The sequence below is a fragment of the Centruroides sculpturatus genome, unplaced genomic scaffold (assembly GCF_000671375.1).
Source record: "Centruroides sculpturatus isolate CEXI.00-Female unplaced genomic scaffold, Cexi_2.0 scaffold46, whole genome shotgun sequence".
Taxonomy (NCBI): Eukaryota; Metazoa; Arthropoda; class Arachnida; order Scorpiones; family Buthidae; genus Centruroides; species Centruroides sculpturatus.
In genome coordinates this window covers 785,839-805,490 of record NW_019384418.1, presented here as the reverse complement: position 1 = coordinate 805,490, position 19,652 = coordinate 785,839, and the positions used below count along the sequence as shown (strand labels likewise).

The window sequence follows — 19,652 nt, the reverse complement described above, 5'->3', positions numbered from 1 at the left end:
AACTACGCTTGTTGGAGAACAATAAAAACACTACACTCAACAAGCCACCAATAAAACTCAACTGCCTAACCTATAACCAAAGTCTCCTTTTAATTTGTTTTTTAAAAAAAGCGCTTGACAAACTTGCCCCGCATGCCGAAGTTGCCCCGATCTCCCCTATATATATAAGGACGTGGGATATTTATTTTTTAATATGAGCACTGGATTGAAAGCCGCGGAAAAGTTGTTCGAGTGCTCTATTTAGCATGTATGCCGAGGGTACCCCGTATCTAGTATATTCTACTTTAACAGTCGCAGACTGCAAAGTTTCGATTTAAAATTACCAATATATAACAGCCTCATCTATTTAATTAAATAGCATATTTTATAGAGTTTATTTCTTATCTTGGAGTATCTCAATAAAATACAAAGTGAACATTCTATCGTTATTCACTTTTAGCCTTTGTAAACGCCATTAAATAATTCGTAGATTGCTTTCAGTTTACACCGTCAGAAAAACAAAACTGCATCTTCATATCGATGGACATGTTTCAAAAAGTAATGAAAATATTTTGTTTTATAGTATTGGCCCCGTTATTAGCAAAGAACTACTCTGATTAACTACCGTTACTACATTATTATATAATGAAAGATTATAACGGGAGACTTCTCTTATATTTCCTATAACGTTACGACTGTACATGACTAGCCACTAATTCATAAGCTTATAATGAAACATTTTACCGAATCACCAACGCACAAACCCTCCATTAATGAGTTGATAGTTCACAGAATTGAAATCAGAGTAAGCTATACTATTATATATAAACTTTCCTTTGTCACTACCATAAAATTATGTTTCTGATACGTTGTCTTGTTTTCTTCCCAAGATCCAAGATTAATTAAATTTATAAAATAAAAAATTAAATTAATATACAATTTCATATTTATAAATAATTTTATTTTCAAATTACATCATTTCTATGTCCAAGGGCGGCGTAAGGCATGGGCAACGTGGCCCACCGCCTATGCCTCGCGGTCCGAAGGGCCTCGCGTTTCGAAGGTTTATGCATTACTTAAAAGCCGCAAACGCGACGAAAAATTTTTACTTGTCATAAAACGATAAATAGTACTGTTATTCATAAAAATGCAGTTTCAACTGCTTTTTATTTTATAAAATCCGTCTTCTTGCGCCATCAGAGGGCCTTTTAATTTAATTTAAACAATAGGTAGTCTGTAAGCGTTGGTCAGTAGTAGTACAAATTCAGTACGAACGTTTGTTTGTTGAAAATTTGATCACGATTTAAATACAGTATTTAATTTTAATATTACCGATATGTCATCGAAAAGAAAACGTGTTGTATTATCATTAAAAGACAAAGTATTTGTTTCGATTATCCGAATTTTTCCTTAACCGGACTATATCATCATCTCAAATTAGTCCGGATAATCAAGGTTCTACTGTACTTTATATAATATTGAAATATTATTATTTTATAATGTAATACAAAATAATTCTATTTAAAGCAATGAAGTTAAGAAGGAAGAACGAAATGAATTTTTCATATTTTCAATGAACACTTTTAATTGTATTTGTTAATGTTGTGCAATTGTTAATTTATGNCCTTCTCCTCTACTAATTTATGCAATGTAATTTATATAATATTGTAAACATTTCATTCATTTGTAGATAAGTCGTGGATCTGATTTTGTTAAGTCATCTGTGTTATTGAATACGACTGAAGAAAAGTGGATTAAGTTAAAAAAGAAATATGTAAATTTGATAGACTACGTACTTTCTGAATTAGATTTGTCAACAGAAAATAAGAACAAGCATATTGATGAAATAATCGACTTTCAAACATCTTTAGCAAAAGTAAATAGAAATATTGATATTTGTTAACTTAAAAATAGAATCCATACTTAAAAATAATTTAAAATTTTTTGTAGATTCTAGATAAAGATTATAATGATAATTCAACAAATACAACTATATCAGAATTACATTCGAATTGCTCACAGGTACTGTACAACATATTTATAAATAGAAATAGCTTTATGCTTATTAACCATAGTTATATATTATATACTTTAATTTCAGATTGATTGGAAAAATATGTTTATGGTTTTATTTGAATATCTTCAACATTCTGAAAAATATAATGATGAATTTCCTTTAGAAGTAAACAGCATGGACTTTCTGACTGATCTATGTGAACTTGTTGGAAACGCTAAAAATAAAAGGTCAGAACATTTATTACGAAAATATTGTTTAAATTATTATGAAATCATTTCAAACAAATCGACACAAACATTGTTGTGTACAAGTAAATCATTATTTTCTTTCTAAGAGTGTCTGGTTTCGAATTCGATACGAAAATTTTGAATTTTTAAGTAGTTCGAATTAAAACTCATTTCTCATCCTCTATCCAGCGTGACCAATACTACAGCCACTAAATCATTATAATATGTAAAGATGAGACGAGTCATATTTCTCATTGTACTGGACAATTTAACAATCTATTGTACGTGGGATTTACGAGGATCGCTGTTGTAGAGTGTCACTGCTTACGATAAAGTAATTTGCGTTCATTATCAAAAGTATAGAAATCAAATATCTTCCGGAGGCACGTCTATTAACTACAGCTAATAAAAAATTTCAAAGTGTTATTCCTTGTCAGTTTAACACTTGTTGAATGGTGGTAAATCAAGGAAGAAGAAAGGCGATAGAAAAGAGTAATGTTAAGAAATTTCGTATTTTATTTAAATCAATTCATAATATGAAGAATCATAGCAGCTTTAAGTAATGTATTCTGTAGTCAATGATTATTAAATTCATTTAAAATATATCAGAGTAAGAATAAAATAAAATTTATTTTGTATTAAGAAATCGTAAAACTGGAGACGTATACATATAAATAGCTATTTTATTAAAATGTCACATTCAAAATATTTATCGTTTTAACGTAATATATCTTACTAGTAGCCCGGGACGCCCCCTAGTGGGCGTTCCAGCAGCATTACAAATTCCTGAGGCATGTTTAATGCACTTAATATATGAAAGTTGTGTGCGCTTAATGTTTAAAAGTTTGATGCAGTTAATATATATAAATGGATACAATTCTTCATCTTAGAAACTAAACTTAAAATATCAATACACAAACAGCCAACAGTATTTGTACATGAGAAAGTGAATCTATTCTTTACTCAAAATTGTTCAAATAAATAGAATTAATATGATTAAAAAATCAAGTATAAATATATACAAATGTTCATGTTAAAAAGTAATGTTAACAGATCAATACACAGCAAATAGTATTTCTGTATTACACACTGAAGATATTCTTTAGCTGTGTTCTGTATTCCATCATTTATCCCATCATAAAACTTCTGTATACACAACATTGTTGGTAAAAAAAGTATATTTATTTGGAATCAATTTGCCTTGTTGTGACATTTTGTCTTCTGTGTCGTTTTGCTTCTGCCTGCCTGTGCAACATTGCAGATCTGAGCTCATGAGTTTCATTCTGCAAGCCTCCACGTGTTGATTGTGCTATTCTCTGTAATGTTTCCTGCGCACGTCTCTCCCTTTGTCTCGCAGCAGTGGCAGCTTTACGTTCCCCACAGTAGCGTATTTCTTTGGTCGTGCCATGAAAGGTTTCTATTATTATATTAAAATATTAGCTTAACTATTTCACTTATCGTTTTATCGTAGTGGTTCAAATCTATCCGGTTTTTCGTTATTCGCCCCCTAGTGAACATTACAGGCATTCCGTGACAATAATAAATTCCTATTACAAATATACTGAATTATTTATATTGTTATATTGACCAAATAATAATTTATTGGCCAAATGAATAATAATAATTTATATTGTTAATTTAAATAATAATTTATATTGTTAATTTAAATAATAATTAAAATTGTTAATTTAATTTGAATGTTTGAAATATGACACACGATAGGGGCGCCTCTAGTGTCGGTTATCAAACGGTTACGGGACGGACGGACGGAAGGAAGGACGGACACCTGTTGAATGGGTTATATATATAGATAATGTTGATTATATCGTTATAAATGTATTTAAAAACTTCATAGAAGTATAGTAGTACAATGTACGTTTATCATCGATTAAAAAAGAGCCTACTTTAGACTTTATATTGTGCACGATATGCAGCCGTTGATGTCATTATTTGTGACCTGGCAGAATAAAAGTAATATTAAAAAAATAAAATTTGTCATTAATCTACAATCTATGATATTTGTTCATTGAACTAATGCTTTGAGGTTAAGATCCAATTATCCGCTACAAGTAAAGAACTACTAGTGTAATGAAAGTATGGGAAGAGACATTACGAAATAAAACATGCTCATAAATACAGGGAATGGACTGGACTGATGAGAAGGAATAAAGTCAAAGAATTATAACGTAAAGTGATAAGCCAGCAAAATTTTTTTACAAAAGTGAAAAGTTACACTGATTTATGAAGAATGCGATGAAAACAGTAATCAAAGTAGTAAATTTTTTTTCTGTCCAGAGGTCTTAATCACAGCCAGTCGGCAATAATTCAGACCTCTAAATAGAAGAGATCTCGAAGTATTCTGGTCAAATGTAAACTCCCAACGTGAATTAGTTCTTTAAAGTGCTGAAAAAGTATCAAAATGAGTGTAAGAATTGCGTAACGATTCAGGTGAATCCGGTTTTTGTTTCATCGTGTATATTGAAAATTCTATATTTCTTATTTTAGTTTAATACATAATATGATAATTAAAAATTGATATTTGTAATTTGAAAAATATAAAGTTCAGTAATTTACATTAATATTAAAATTTTCCTTTATATAGGCTTCATCGTTAAATAATATATACTTAAAAATTATTTTTTATCCTGTTGGCCCTAATGTAATTTATCCACGCCTGTTATGGATTTTCTTTTTTAGTTTAGATCTCTTTTTCACAACAATCAAGGGTTTTCCCAGGCCCATAATTGAGAAGTCGTATGATGGGAGCCAGGCTCGACTTGTCATGGACAGACCGGGTACAAAATTTTGATCCACGTTCTTACTCAGTCCTGATTACTTTTGGCCTCAGCGTATTAACCAAATCTACAAAATACTCGATTACTAAATAAATAAATAACAGACTCTAACATATATCTAGTCAAACCAAACATGAAAATTTCTGAGCTGCAATTTTCATATTACAGACTTATAAATTCCTACTAGCCAGTGGCGTAGCGTAGTGGGGGAGGCAGGGGCAGCACTTTTTAGGGGGCGGCAAAATTTCACAATAAATAATAATAATATCTTGTAAAAATTTGAATCATTTTATTTCATATTTCCTTCGCACTTACGATTCAGACCGATTGAAATGAGCATTTTTTTTCTTGTACTATTCGTACTCATATACACCTGCAATATCCAATAGAGCTAAGTCATATGTTACTCCTACCCAAGTCTCCCTAGTCGCTAACTGTAACTGATTTAGAACCGGCATGCACTGCACATTATTCTTCGCATTGCAAAATGACATACTCATGCGTCAGGAACTTCTGTTGGAACAAACCTCACCTGCCGTCCGGGTCAGCGTTTTTAAAAAGGTGGCAACACTAGCACGGAATTTTTCATTACTTATTCTGTGACGAAACTGAATTTTAGTCTTTTAAATTGAGATACCTAAATAAGGGGACGGCGAAATTTTCCTTTGCCCCAGGCGGCTGACACCCACTCTACGCCACTGCCACTAGCATCCGTTCGTTCTGTCTGTTATTTTTTAATCTCGAGGTCAGAGTTAGATAGATAAAAGTCGAAAGCAAACGTGGAATGCTAGGAGCGGTAGACCCCGATTAACAATATACGAACTTTCGATTTGAACCGAAAGTCATGTTATTTCAATTCCTCCGAACGCAGTTAGATACATAACCGGCATGACTCTATTGCTAACAGGAAAAGTATGATATCAGAAACAAAAGCTTCTAACATCGAGTACATATAATTTGAATTAAATTAGTTATAAAAATATGAATACAAATTGCATCCCGGCATTGTGACGATGTCACAATAAATGATTGTTCGTTTATTTTGGATCTGAGTAGTAAGTATGCTGGTGCTTTTTCCTGCCTCAGTCATCTATTCACTCAAATACTTAACCTAATGATCGGCTTTCATCATTACTAGAGCATTCTCCGCGGACTTCAAATTTTGGAATTGACTGTAAAGATGTAAGGATAATCTATTGGTCACACGATCCTGAATGAAAAGAAAATGTAACATGTTTAAAAGTACAGTTAACATAGCTTAAAATTACATTATAGCTAAGTTAGATATAAGTTATCAGGTTTTTAGCTGTTTGTTATGATTGTCCTTATGTTATTCTGCTTCCCATAGGTTTGCTAGCTTAGGTTCTGTATTAATTTTACTATTAGTTTTAAGCCTTCATCTTTACTTTGTCTAGTTTATATGTAGACGCTCTACTTATTGGCATAAGCTACGACTCGGGTTTTCGTTTAGATCTAAGGTCTTGCAATCTGCAAACTGCACACCAACATTAAAAGTAGAGGGAGAAGTAACCTTACGTTCGCTGTTCAGTAGGATTCTCCCCTTTTCTTTTTTCTATCTCCTGTCCCATTTCCCTTTCTTTCTCTGGCAAAACACTTAGTATATGGGCATTGTCTTTTCTTATTTGTTGCTCCCGCATTAAAATGCATTTTCATCAGACGTAGGTATGTTCACAAAGTTTCAGACTTTGTGAGATATAAGATTCTAAAGATGTTGAAAGATCATGCATCCCAAATTCCATTCACTTCTAATTAAGGGATGAAGAAGAAGAAAGGTTAGATGCAAGATTTAAAAACCATTAAAGAAAGCGTCTACAAATTGTTAGGATCTTCTGTTAAGTTGACCACTCAAATCAATATGAGGACTTGTCAATGTTCAATGATTTGGCTTTGAATCAAAAATCAATTTATTATTTTTAATCTTAAAAACTTGTAGAAAAAGAAAACCAAAGTAACACCAATTAACACCAATTAAATTAACACCAATAAACCAACACCACAAATTAACACCAATAAAATTCATTTTAAATTCAAGTAAATAATCCGAATATTTATTGATATTAACTTTTTTAAACAGAATAATTTATAACTATCAAGTATGGAATATTATTGTTCGTTATTTACCTCGCATCCACAACGGTTTTAGACAACTTGTGGTCGATACGAAAGAATCATTAAAATTGTACGACAAAATTTATGATTCATTTTCGGATATGAATAAACTGAAATGGAAAACTTGTATTCAAGATATGGAATTGTATACTGAATTAGGATTAGACTACATAATGTTAAAATCCATGAATCGAAAAGACGACATTAATGAGGTATATCATTACAGTATTTTTATCCTTATAGTGTTACACTAATCAAGTAGTTTTCTAAACTATATTAATTATTAAATATTTTTAGGTGAAAAGTTATTCCAAACAAATACGTGAAACACTGGATGAAATATTTTCGAAAGAAGACTGGTTCGATAGCTACAGCAAAAATATCATCAGAACTGATGTAAAATTTTTATTTTTATTTAATGTTTTTAATAACTGAGAAATACTGTTACCTGTAATTTATTATTTTTTAAATCAGAATTACAATTACATTACTCCTAATACAATATAGGCTATAATACTCTGTCCTGAACTCTCATTATCGTCTCAATTTTATCTCTCGAGTGCATCTGCATTAAGGTTGGCGCACGAATATAATTCCTTCGCGACATCGTGGCACCGACAGAAATGTATGTCCGCACATACCAAAGCTATCATTTTTAGCTTTTCAGCCAAATTCAGATGGCTAAAGGGGTAAACAATACGTTTCTCTTTTTATTAACTTTGATGTTAAAACTAGAGACGTTGGGTGCATGACTTAAATGTTTCGAAGTTTGAAGTTTTCACTTCCAGCTCTCTTCCAATTCTTTTATTATCGTATATATTCTAAATATTCCGAAAACCAGACAGGTTCTTATTACTTGGTTTTCTCTTTTAATGTTTTATTTTTATTTTGAACTTGTAAGACATTCCCATTAGGCATGGGGAAAACATCTACAGATGAATTGTGGGTGTTTCTTGTACCGTGACATTTGAATTATTCAATTTTGATGAAGAATAAATTTTTAGAGGGAAAATATATTGAAAATTTGCTGCTAAGATTTAATCTATTTTGTTAAAATATTGCCAAGTTTCTTCTCCCTTGCACATGATTTTTGTTTTTGTTTATTTCGGCTATAAGTTAGTATCAAATTTCTCAATTGGTATCATACGCTATACCAACCAATTTGTTTGCAATTGAGTTAATTTCAGTTACAATTATATTCTACATTTCAATTTTTTGTATCATGATCTTTGGACTCACTTTTTTTATTCAGTATTGTACTGATAATTAGCGCTCCATATGACATTTAAAAAATTAGATATATGTATTTTAAGTAAATAAAATCAATTAATAAGTAAATAAAATAGTCTATAATAGCGATACTGAATTTAATTCCTGGTCTATAATAACAACCATACTTAAAATTACAGTTGATATATCTTCTTTTTTATTTATCAAAGGTTTTCAAAGAGAAAGTAAATTTGGCTTCCTATTTTATTCAAAGTTATACACCTATAAAAGAATCAGAATATAATACAGTAATTTGACTTATGATAACATTCTTAAATACACTTTTTTTTGCCTTTCTGATAATTCTTGTGATTACTGGTAGGTCTGCTTAAGAGCTAAAAGTAAAAGATTTTCCTGTAAATTATTCTTTACTTTTCTAAGTAAATTTCTCTACATAATAAGAATCTGAAAGTTATACAAGTTAAAACACATTCTTGATAATTCAAAAATTAAAATATGAACATATATCACAAACACATTGGATATTTAAATACAAGAGATTTGAAGTGAAATTCCGATTATTTTAACTGCATATTAATTTAATTCATTAATTAAAAACAGATTTTTCTATTACATGCATTATATTGTTCTAACAACGTATAATTAAAATGATTATTATAATTGAGTATGATTTTTCTTTTTCATATCCGTTAAAACACTACATTCCAATATTATATTTTTTAAAGTGAAAATTTACATAACATTATTGTTAGCATTAATTTATATTAAACACTGTATTAAAAGGGGTATTCTCATCTGAAAAGCAAAATATTGCTAAAAAGATGCAAAAAAATAATCATAAGAATCACACAATATATAATTTAAACTTTGGCAGTATATTGTAGATTTCATGCAATTTTACATGTAAGCATATTTAAATAATACAGTATTTAATTTAATCTAAAATTTCTAACGTATTTCAAGTCGAATTAAAATATGATATCTATTTAGGTTTAAAACAATTTAGGTGTAATTACTATATTAAAAATTTTTATATAACTTTTAAATATAATTTTTTTTTTATTTTAATGTAGTTGAAGGAAATCGGACAAAGTATCGGATACGAAAATGGTTCTCTTAATGCAGAATTTTTAAATACGATGTTTAATAATGCAAGTAAAAACTAATCTGTTTAAAATATTAATTTAAAAAAATATATTAAATGATGAAAAAATTGATTTCGTATTGTAATTTAAAATTATATATTGAAAAACCCATTATCATATTATTAATATACAATATGTAGCAGATATTTAAAAAGCATAAATTGAAAAGAATATCAGCAAATCTTTTAATTATTTAAAATAAATGATTTAATTTTATTTTAAATAATTGTGTCGTCGCCGAAGGAAATTTATTTTACGTGTTACTTATTGAGGCGGACAAGAGCCTATGGAGGAATTTGCCTTTTACAGTCGATTCTGCGGAAAGACTGTTTTATTTCTGAGTGTGACATGGACGAAGGATGACGACCTCTAGTGTCTTTTCGATTAATATTTTTTAATTTTTTAAAAATAAAATTGTATAAATTATAACGTATATAAATATATACATTATAATTTACGAATATAATTCACATATTTGACTGTATAGTCAAATATGTGAATTATATTCTAGTTGCAGCGAAGTGCAGGAAATGCATATAGTTTCATTGGATGTTTGAGAGAAAAAGGAAAAGATCAACAATACTGTATTTGTCATTTCATACATTTCAATTGTAATGTAAAATATGAAAAAGAAAATGCACAGAAATATCTATGAGAGTTTTTTAACATTATTTTAAACTAGAAAAGTTTAAAAGTATTTGAGTTTCATAACTTTAAAAATTGAATGATTATTGAATAAGAATAGTAAAGAAAATGAATTTACTGTTATTTTTCGTGATAAAGAAGAATTCATATAATCATGTTTATAGTCTATTTTCTTTCTTGTTATGAATTTTATCGGTTTGTTATTTTGCATTTTAAATTGCAATGTTGTTTTGAATTTTATTTGGATCTTACATACTTTAGAAAATGTTATAAATTGCTTTATTAAAATGAATAGCATATGAAATTTTTAATTCTCTTAAAAATAGATAACTTACTTCAAATACTCGTAGTTGCGTAACTATTTGTAAAATACCGGTTCATGTCTGTAACAGTTAGAATAAAATAGTACATTAAAACATTTTAATTAAATTACTTTTTCATAATTTCAATCCATGTATTCAGGCCCTTAAAGGAATTAGGATTAGAAACAAATATATTATTTTTACAATATTAGTATATAAAGTAAAACAATTCAATAAATCAAAGAGTACAAAATGAACAAGTACAACAGAAAATTATCGCTTATTTATTAATATAGTAATTCTTTCTATTAGAATTGTCAATTTTAATATCTTTTATTTTTTTATTCATATAATTAATATCGCTAAAACTGTTTTAAATCAACATGATAATAATACTCAACAGATGAAAGTACGATAATTATTCGAAAATAAATTAAAATTATTACTTTTTCCAGATTAATATCACAGATAATTATATTCAAAATATCTTAGCTGTGAAAAAGCAAATGATGTCCGATGATATGTTTGATCAAAGTGTTTCTTCTTATTTTCGGGAAGAGTAAGCAAATTTTGTTTAATATAATTTTATTCTTTTGTATAAAGTGATGGATTTATTTATTTATTTTTCTATATAGAATAAAAATAGCCCCAATGGAAGTTGGTGCAAGATTAAGATATGACGAAGAGGGAATAGCAATAGGTATGAATTTTCTTTGTATTTATTAGTTAAAAAAGCAATAAATTTTTCTTTGGACTCTTTCTGCTCTATTATACTAAAACGGCCACTTTTCAGGCCATCTTAGTATCAGAGCGGACCCACGCGGAAAGGACGGGTCTCGAAATATCCGAGACAGATCAAACCCTGTAAAATTCCTGGGGTTTCGACTGTCCGTATTTGATTCCAAGTACCGGTACTGTACGTAGCTGACGCCTCAACTTTTCGGCCATCGCGGGTTATGATGATAGTATATATACAAATATATTAATTTTACAGTTTTTGTGTGTACTTAATTTAAAATAATTAACTAATTAATTTTAAGTACGTGTTAACGGTTTTAGTTAAAATTTTAATGTCTCTGAATCAACATAAATCCGCATTACGCTTGTATAAGTATTATTAAGATTTTATATATATTTAGAAATACCATTAGCATTGATGTATCCTCCTTTCTATGCCTATGGATTACCTCAGTAAGTATCAAAGAACTAACTTGTAAGTAAAATGCCAAAATTTTAAAATAACTAACAATTTTTATCGTTTTTATTATAATAGATACCTTAATTTTGGTGGAATAGCCGTTGTAATTGGCCATGAATATTCACATGCTTTCGATTATTTGGATTTTTCAATAGGTAAGATTTACAGTACTTTAAGGAAATCTTTATAGTATGTTTAAAGGAATAAAGGTTTGATTAAATGATTTGAATGTAAATATATAAATATCTAATTTAAAAAATGTTATGAATGTCATTTTTTGTCTTAAATTAAGGATATTTGCTGTTTAAGTTTATTGAAATGGGTACTTTTTAGGATTTGGAAACGGGTTAATTCACTTTCCATTATTTCTAATGAAAAACATTGATTCGGACTTTGACCAATTCAGGGTTCTAATGGCTCCTAAAACGAATTAAATTCGAATACGAGGCATCGTTGTAATTTCAAAACAATACAATAATGTTATTATTATTATTTGTTTTTATATGTTCATCGTTATCTATTTTGCTATTTTGGTATTGTATATAGTCCTTATTTGTAATCCAACGAAGCTATATTTCATAGTCATAATTTTTCTTTCTGGTTTTCGCTAGGCGATAATTTAAAAGTGAAATCTTTATTACTACAGTTGTGAACTAGGAAGAATTTGGTCCTCAATAATTCGGCATTCTATCAAATATTATCGCTTATGCTCTTCCGTTTCTATTAAAAAAGTTAGTCACTTTATTATCCTGTTTTCCTGTTTACTCATGTTTAATTTCTATGTAAAACATTTTACTATATATCGCCTACCTCCACAAAAAATCGGCCTCGAAGAGCCACAGATCACGTCATTCATTGCCTTTATGCAGGATTTGCTCTGTCAGAGATTTCGGCAGACTACGAGTGGCGCTTTGGAGTTCTACAAATTACCGCCAAAACATGATAGCAGAGTTGATAGATATATGTACTGTACTGTCTTTCAGATGTTAATAGCTCAAATCCATGAAAGTGGCATAATAAATATTTTTGCCACTTCGAGCACTGTAATCGCTTTGGGACAAAAGTTTGGCTCGAGCATAGCCAGAATCAGATGCAACATTTGAAATTGTGTAAAACAAGAAATTTTCCCTTATTTTTTTTAAATTCTTATATTACTTCTGTCCTTTTTAAAGGACTGCTTGTAAATCTATTTTAATAAAGCAGTCCTTTAAAATAAATTCATAAATATCGTTAAATTTAATATTTCTATAAACTTTCACAATTTTAGACTTTAAATTAATTAGGCAGTTTGTTTTTGTTTACGATTTCATTTTATTCATTTTGAAATACTTTTGGAATTTTTATAATTGGTAAGAAAAGGCAGTGAAAAAAGAATTATACTTAAACTTACTTATACATGTTATTATTAATATGGGATACTTTCAGAATTCTTTCTGAGTCAGGAAGAAAAAGGGTTGATAAAGATTATATAATGATATAATCCTTATAAGGATTATATCATTATATAAGATTATATAATGATATATAATATTATATAATCATTATATAATCCTTATAAGGATATAATCCTTATAAGGATTATATTATTTAAGGTATATAAGGATTATATAATATTACGGGAATGCATAGAAATATTAAACCAAGCGTTAAAATAGATTAAAGTGTTACAAAAATGGAATTTATGATTTAGGGCGAATTTGGAGTTTATCAAGGTTTAATTTTAAGTCCGTATCTTTATTATTGATATTATGTAAATTATTGTAGGATGAAGTAAGAAAGGAGCTATGGTATATATTATTCATGATTCATATTGTGTTTGTTAATGAGATAGAGAGTGATTAAAGATGAGCCGGAAGAGCTTAAAAATAGATTAGAAAGAGAGAGAGAGAGAGAGAGAGAGAGATTAAAAGAAAGTTAGTAAAATTTGGATATAGGCTATTAAAGGAGAAGTGATTAGACTTCGAGATACAAAAACTGAAATTTCAACTATTTAGCGTCATATTTACAGGTAGATAACGACAGAATAATTAGAGGATAATGAGTTAGAACAAAAGTAGTATGTCAAGATCGCAAACAGTATTATTAGATATTGACAGTGATAGCGATGATATAGAGTCTGAAAGACATGTTACTTTGTATTTTAGTCATATATATGTTACTGTAAAAGACCGAAATTAGAGAATGTCGATATTTTCCGGTGAATGTCGACACATACAAAATACGTCGGTGAAAAACCGAATATTTGGTTATATTATTATACATTTGAACAATCGCCGGTGTATGTCGACAAGCACAGATAAGCTTTGGTGGATGTCGAAACGACACCCGAGAAGCCGATGTCGACAGAGAGGCGACAGTCTGTCACCAAATTCTTCGCCGTTTCCTTCTGCTCAAATTGGTTATACCATACGAATACAAGTCCCTGATGTCGACCGTGGCCGTACAGATGCCCGAAATGTGTTGGCGATTGTTGTTGGAATAGAAGACTCCGACTTTTATAAATTAGCAAACAAAAATAGTACTTTCAAGGAGCTTTATATCCGTAATCAGTTCGTAGTTTGTAAAGAAAAGTTACTTTCCATAGATGAGATTTCTTCTCAAGAAATATCGCTGAGAGAAGCAGCTGCGGATAATTCGAAAAATGGAGGGCAAGGCTATACACGCTGTCATTGCAAAAAGAAGTGTTCTACGAATAAATGCAGTTGTGAAACAAGGAACTCTTGTGCAATTCAAAGTGCCATAACAGTTTAAGTTGTTGCAATAAATAAGATTTATAATGTTAATCACATAATTTGTGTAAGTTTATTATTGTATTATTTTCTTTAATGATTAAGAATGTATTATTCATTTAGGTTCAACAGTTTATTTACATGCGCTGTTACTTAAGCTTTCTTCTATTTTGACATATTTAAAAGTTGCATTTTTGCCTTATCGTAAGATAAATATTTTTATTCAACATTTACCATCAGTGCATGCTGAATGTCGACACTTGCCTGTGTAAGTGAGAAATAATAGTATTTAACAAATATTTCGTACATAGACGAAACGACTGTGTGAATGCTGACTTTCACCTGAGAATCTCGACATTCGCCAGATATCGGTCATTCACAGTAACATATATATATAACCTATATATAGGATGATCTGTATATATAGGCCTATATATATACGAAGAAAAGGCGTCAGTAGGCTTTCAATAAATCTGCATTCATGTTCTACTTTTATGATGCAGAATATCTTCGAATCTAAATATTTTGGTAGCTTATATTTGAATGTCATAATGTCAAAAATACAAAACAGCAAAGTACAATATTCATTGCGTTTGTTACAATGTTTACACGTCTAATGAGATATTTACTATTATAAAAGTAACTGTCATAAAATTGACTAAAATTGTTTTTGATTAAAATTGATCTTAGGCGAAAGAAGAAAAGAAAAAACTACAATCGTCTGTAAAATGTTTTATGCAATTATATGTTTATATTAATTTGAATTAGTAAACTAATTTGTCATTTCTTCTGCATATTGTCATTTGTAGGAAATCTATAAAAGGGTATTGATTCCGCCCTATTTTTGCCTTTTCATATTCAGCACATCTTTTGTTTTTATAACTTGATATATTAAAAAATTTTCCTTTGTAAATAAAAACTTTAAAACAGTTACATCCGAACTGCTTTAAGTCCGTAACAAACTCTATCATCCTCTTAATAATTCTCAAGTTTCTTAGTAGAGCGGTGGCACTATTGAATGTAAACGACAAAACACACTCACTCTCGTTAATATGGCACACCTTTGTGCAACTAATGGCCGGATTAGCGAAAGTCTGCTGTATTTACGACATATAATTCATATATGTGTGTGTGTAAATAAGGAACAGATTAAAATAAATCTAATTGTTCGATTGTGCTGATTCCTTAACACATTTTATCCCAATTAAAATTAATAGTTGATTTCTTTTAATTAAAGATTATTTTTTAATTTAAAGTCAATATTTGTTAGCGATATAAATTAAACAAATTAACATTGTATTTTTTCCTTACATACTGTCTAACTTTAATAATAATAAACAAAAGTCCTTGCTGATTTTACTTGAATTCCAATATCTGCCTTAATTGATACCATTTCTATATTCAAATACATTGGTAATATGTAATATTGTATGAGAAAGTAGGTTTTTAACGTATTTCATGTTATTTCATGAACTTAAAAATATGGATCGCCTGTAAAATGTTTTATGCAATAAAACATTTTACAGACGATTTCAATTGTTAAGATTTTTATTCCATTATTGAAATAAACATACGAGTACAAACTTCGTGCGATTATTTTCAATAATCAATCAAAAACACTAAAATATTTAACAAAATGTTATTCGTTTTATTCCTTTTGAACGTTAATCCATTCAGTTATTATTATTATGCCGGAATAAAGTCAAGGAATAGCTACCAAAAGAGGTGTTACATTAAGCTTCTGTGTTATTTGTATATGTATGAATGTCCAACAATATGACATGTGTTCAATATTGCAGTTTTCAATAGTACCATGTATATGTTTTTTAAGGTTTAATATTTCTAGACTTTCGTGTAGTGTACGTGGTACCTGGTATAACATTAGCAAAAGAAAGGACAACAGGACAATAAATACTTTATCAATTCGCAACATTTGTCTTATTTCTTGAGCGAGTGGAATGTACTCTACTGTACTATACAATTGTTTTTTTTAACTGTACTGTACTATACTCTTGATTTTTCAGTACGAGCAGTGTTTTTTTAATGTTATGACAGTTTGGAACGGAGATGTCTATTGTATGTGGTCGTCAACATTTCTTATATTACGGACCACTAAACTCACAATTTTGTATCCCGCAGACCATTATCATTAAGTTTTCTAAACGACACATGTATAGAATAATGATCATGAAAGTTCCATTTTTCTTTATTAATATGAAATTCATTTGTTTAATTATAACAAATTAGTGTGATACAGTGGTACCTCAGGATACGAACGCCCCAGCATACGAAATTTTCAGGATACGACACGAAATTCGAACATATTTTTGCTCCACGATACGAACAAAAACTCACCATACGACGTTACATTAGTTCGCAGCGCCATTTTTTATTCACTTCTGTTCATTGGTCTCAGTCCGCGTGTTTGCTTCGTCGTGGAAGGATATCGCTCGATGAAGGAAATCTTGAGGTATTATCAGAAAGTGACTGATTTTATTGAAAAGAAACATCCCGAAAAGGTTCACACTGGCCGTATTGCCGCTCGGAGTAATCGCATTTGCCTAAGTCATTTTATAAACATTTTAAAAAGTAGGCAAAGCCAAACCTCTTTGGATAGATATTTTACCAAGCGACCTCTATCCAGTGAAAGTGCTGGTGAAAGTGAAGGAAATAAAGCAAAAAGCAGTGAATAAAAATTAAAACAAAAAATATAAAACAACACTAATCATTTTAATCTTTTCTAAGTTATTTTTAAGTTATTGTTACATTATGTTATGTAGGTTAGATTTTAGTATCATTTCCCTTCTTTCCCTCCTCCGCCATCAGTTTACACCGCCACCTTCGTCTATCATCAAAAGTAAAGTGCAAATAAAACTATATATTTTTAAAATTAATTATTATTCTATTATGGTTATTTATACATTTACAACTTCAAAACGCATTTTTCAGTGTTTTCCTTACTATATTTATTATTATTTTTTAATGTACTACTTAGCTTTAATTTGAGTGTTTTTTCGTTGGAACGAATTATTTGGTTTTACATGTAATCGTATGGGGAAAAATGATTCACCTTACGACATTTTCATGATACGATCTCAGTTTCGGAACGAATTAATTTCGTATCCTGAGGTACCACTGTATTTGTTGCTGCTTGTTTGAAATAAGTTTATGGATTCTTGGCTCTTCTCCACAAAAGACGACAATTGCACTTACAACATTATTTATTGATAACAGTCATTTCGTGTTTGGTTTTAAATTTAAATAAAAAATGCGAATGAGTGAGAAAAATCAACCAAGAATTTTGCACTTCTTTCGTAATACTGTATTTCGCGTAACCGCGACTTGATCAATGTCCAAATTATTCCACGGACCACCAGTTGGTGACTGTTGATATAAGCGATTTTACTGCATTTGTCGATGAGATTGATGTCAGGTCGATTGTGATAAATTGTTTATTTGTGACATGGCTCTGTCATAGTATATTTTTTGTGTTATTTTTTAAAACTGCTTCTGGAATATATTTGCAGTGTAATACCTGGGTGTTTAATAATCTGTGTTTGTGTGCAAGCTTTTGGTGTATTATATTTACTATTTGATTATGCCTATGTAAATAGTCTGTTTGTGCTAACAGTATGCACCCAGAGGTTATATGTTGTATTGTTTCTGGCAGAGTGTTGCATCATTATTATTATTATTTTAAATTTCAATTTGTTGTAAAAATAAATGAAAATGATTAATAATGTTCTTGTTCTATAAATAAGAACAAATTGTGTTTTATTCTAGTAAAGTATGAATTTTCTGTTTAATCGGGAAAGAAATCTGTTATATAAGCACGTATTTTGTTAGATGAACCAAACGAAATGGAAAATTCGACAGAGATATACGATGAAATACTAGGGGAAATAAATTTTTCAGAAGAATTTGTGGAAGTATATAAGAAAAAGAAAAATTGTCTTCGATTTCAATATTCGGAATTTCCATTAGAAGGCAATCTAACGGTATTCCTTATTTTTCAAATCGATTATATATTTTGAATACTTATTTTTCCGTTTCCGAAAAGAAATAATTATAATGGTTTTTAGGTTAACGGAAATCGAACAATTGAGGATAACATCGCAGATAACAGTGGGGTCACTGTTGCTTTCCGGGTAATAATCATTTACAATTTATGCTTTTTGATTTTTAGATTTTCTTTCTAATATTTTTGGTATTACTTCATTATGCAGGCTTACGAAAAATATCTTAAACGCCACGGGGAAGAACCTCATCTTCCTGGTCTCGACTTTACAAACAAACAAATGTTTTTCATCGGATTTGCTCAGGTTAATGCATACATTTGAAATATGCTTAAAAAGTAAGTTGGGTACATCACAACAAAATTGATGCAGAGCTGGAAAGAAATGTGACTCACCTGACGTATACGAAAAATGCTATCTTTACACGCTCTCACGGAGAGGCGATTCAAGAAGAAAGCAATTGACGCCGATTGCAAACGAAGTTATAGACCAATATTTGTTATTACAGTTTTGAATTCCTCAAGTAGATTAATGAAAAATAGCAAAGTTTTATCAAAATGGATCGATTAAATTTTGAAAAAAAAAAATTCCAGCCATATTGAAGATTCTATCGCTAACTTTCCGCTTCGATAAATTAATATTTTTTTAAATAATCTTTGTTTAAAAAAATCTTATTGTTATTCTGAAAAACATCTGGAATATAAGTATATACTAATGAAAACATTAGAATTTTGATTTACCAATAATAATTAAAATAAAATTTAAAGTATAAATAATATTAATAATAAAGACAAATTTTATAAATATTTTATTTTATGCGTAGCTTTGGTGTCAGGCTATCGAATCCATGAAAGAATCCTACGAAAGAGATATGCATAGTCCCGGAAAATACAGGTAAGATTAATAAGTTAATTTTTTATGGTTAAAAGTAAAATCAGGAGACAAACAACAAGCATTGAATTGCATAAAGTAACACAAACGTTAATTATTCAATTTTTAGCAGAGACTTTCATCTATGGATAAGTCTATAAAAGAAATATACAATAATACTAAATTATTAATATTGTAACATTTTATTTTCAGAGTTCTGGTACCTTTAATGAATTCTCCAGATTTTGCTGAAGTTTTCAACTGTCCTTTGAAAAGTTTTATGAATCCCGAGAATAAATGTCGATTATGGGGGTGAAATGTATTTACTGTACAGTATATCAAAATTCGGAAAACGAATAAAATAGTTAT

At 29.4% G+C, this 19,652-nt stretch overlaps 1 protein-coding gene across 1 annotated transcript in view; it reads left to right on the top strand.

The window, feature by feature from the left end:
- The window catches only part of LOC111619300 (endothelin-converting enzyme 1-like), a 38,844-nt gene extending 19,192 nt beyond the window's left edge, over positions 1-19,652 (top strand). The window contains exons 7-21 of the mRNA XM_023360996.1: positions 1,670-1,855; positions 1,930-2,001; positions 2,081-2,223; positions 7,114-7,360; positions 7,446-7,544; positions 9,452-9,529; positions 10,926-11,029; positions 11,106-11,170; positions 11,610-11,661; positions 11,744-11,823; positions 18,244-18,395; positions 18,480-18,545; positions 18,624-18,719; positions 19,237-19,307; positions 19,497-19,652. Of these exons, the coding sequence (XP_023216764.1) occupies positions 1,670-1,855; positions 1,930-2,001; positions 2,081-2,223; positions 7,114-7,360; positions 7,446-7,544; positions 9,452-9,529; positions 10,926-11,029; positions 11,106-11,170; positions 11,610-11,661; positions 11,744-11,823; positions 18,244-18,395; positions 18,480-18,545; positions 18,624-18,719; positions 19,237-19,307; positions 19,497-19,599 (1,614 nt within the window). The 3' untranslated portion in view covers positions 19,600-19,652. The remainder of the gene's footprint in view (positions 1-1,669; positions 1,856-1,929; positions 2,002-2,080; positions 2,224-7,113; positions 7,361-7,445; positions 7,545-9,451; positions 9,530-10,925; positions 11,030-11,105; positions 11,171-11,609; positions 11,662-11,743; positions 11,824-18,243; positions 18,396-18,479; positions 18,546-18,623; positions 18,720-19,236; positions 19,308-19,496) is intronic.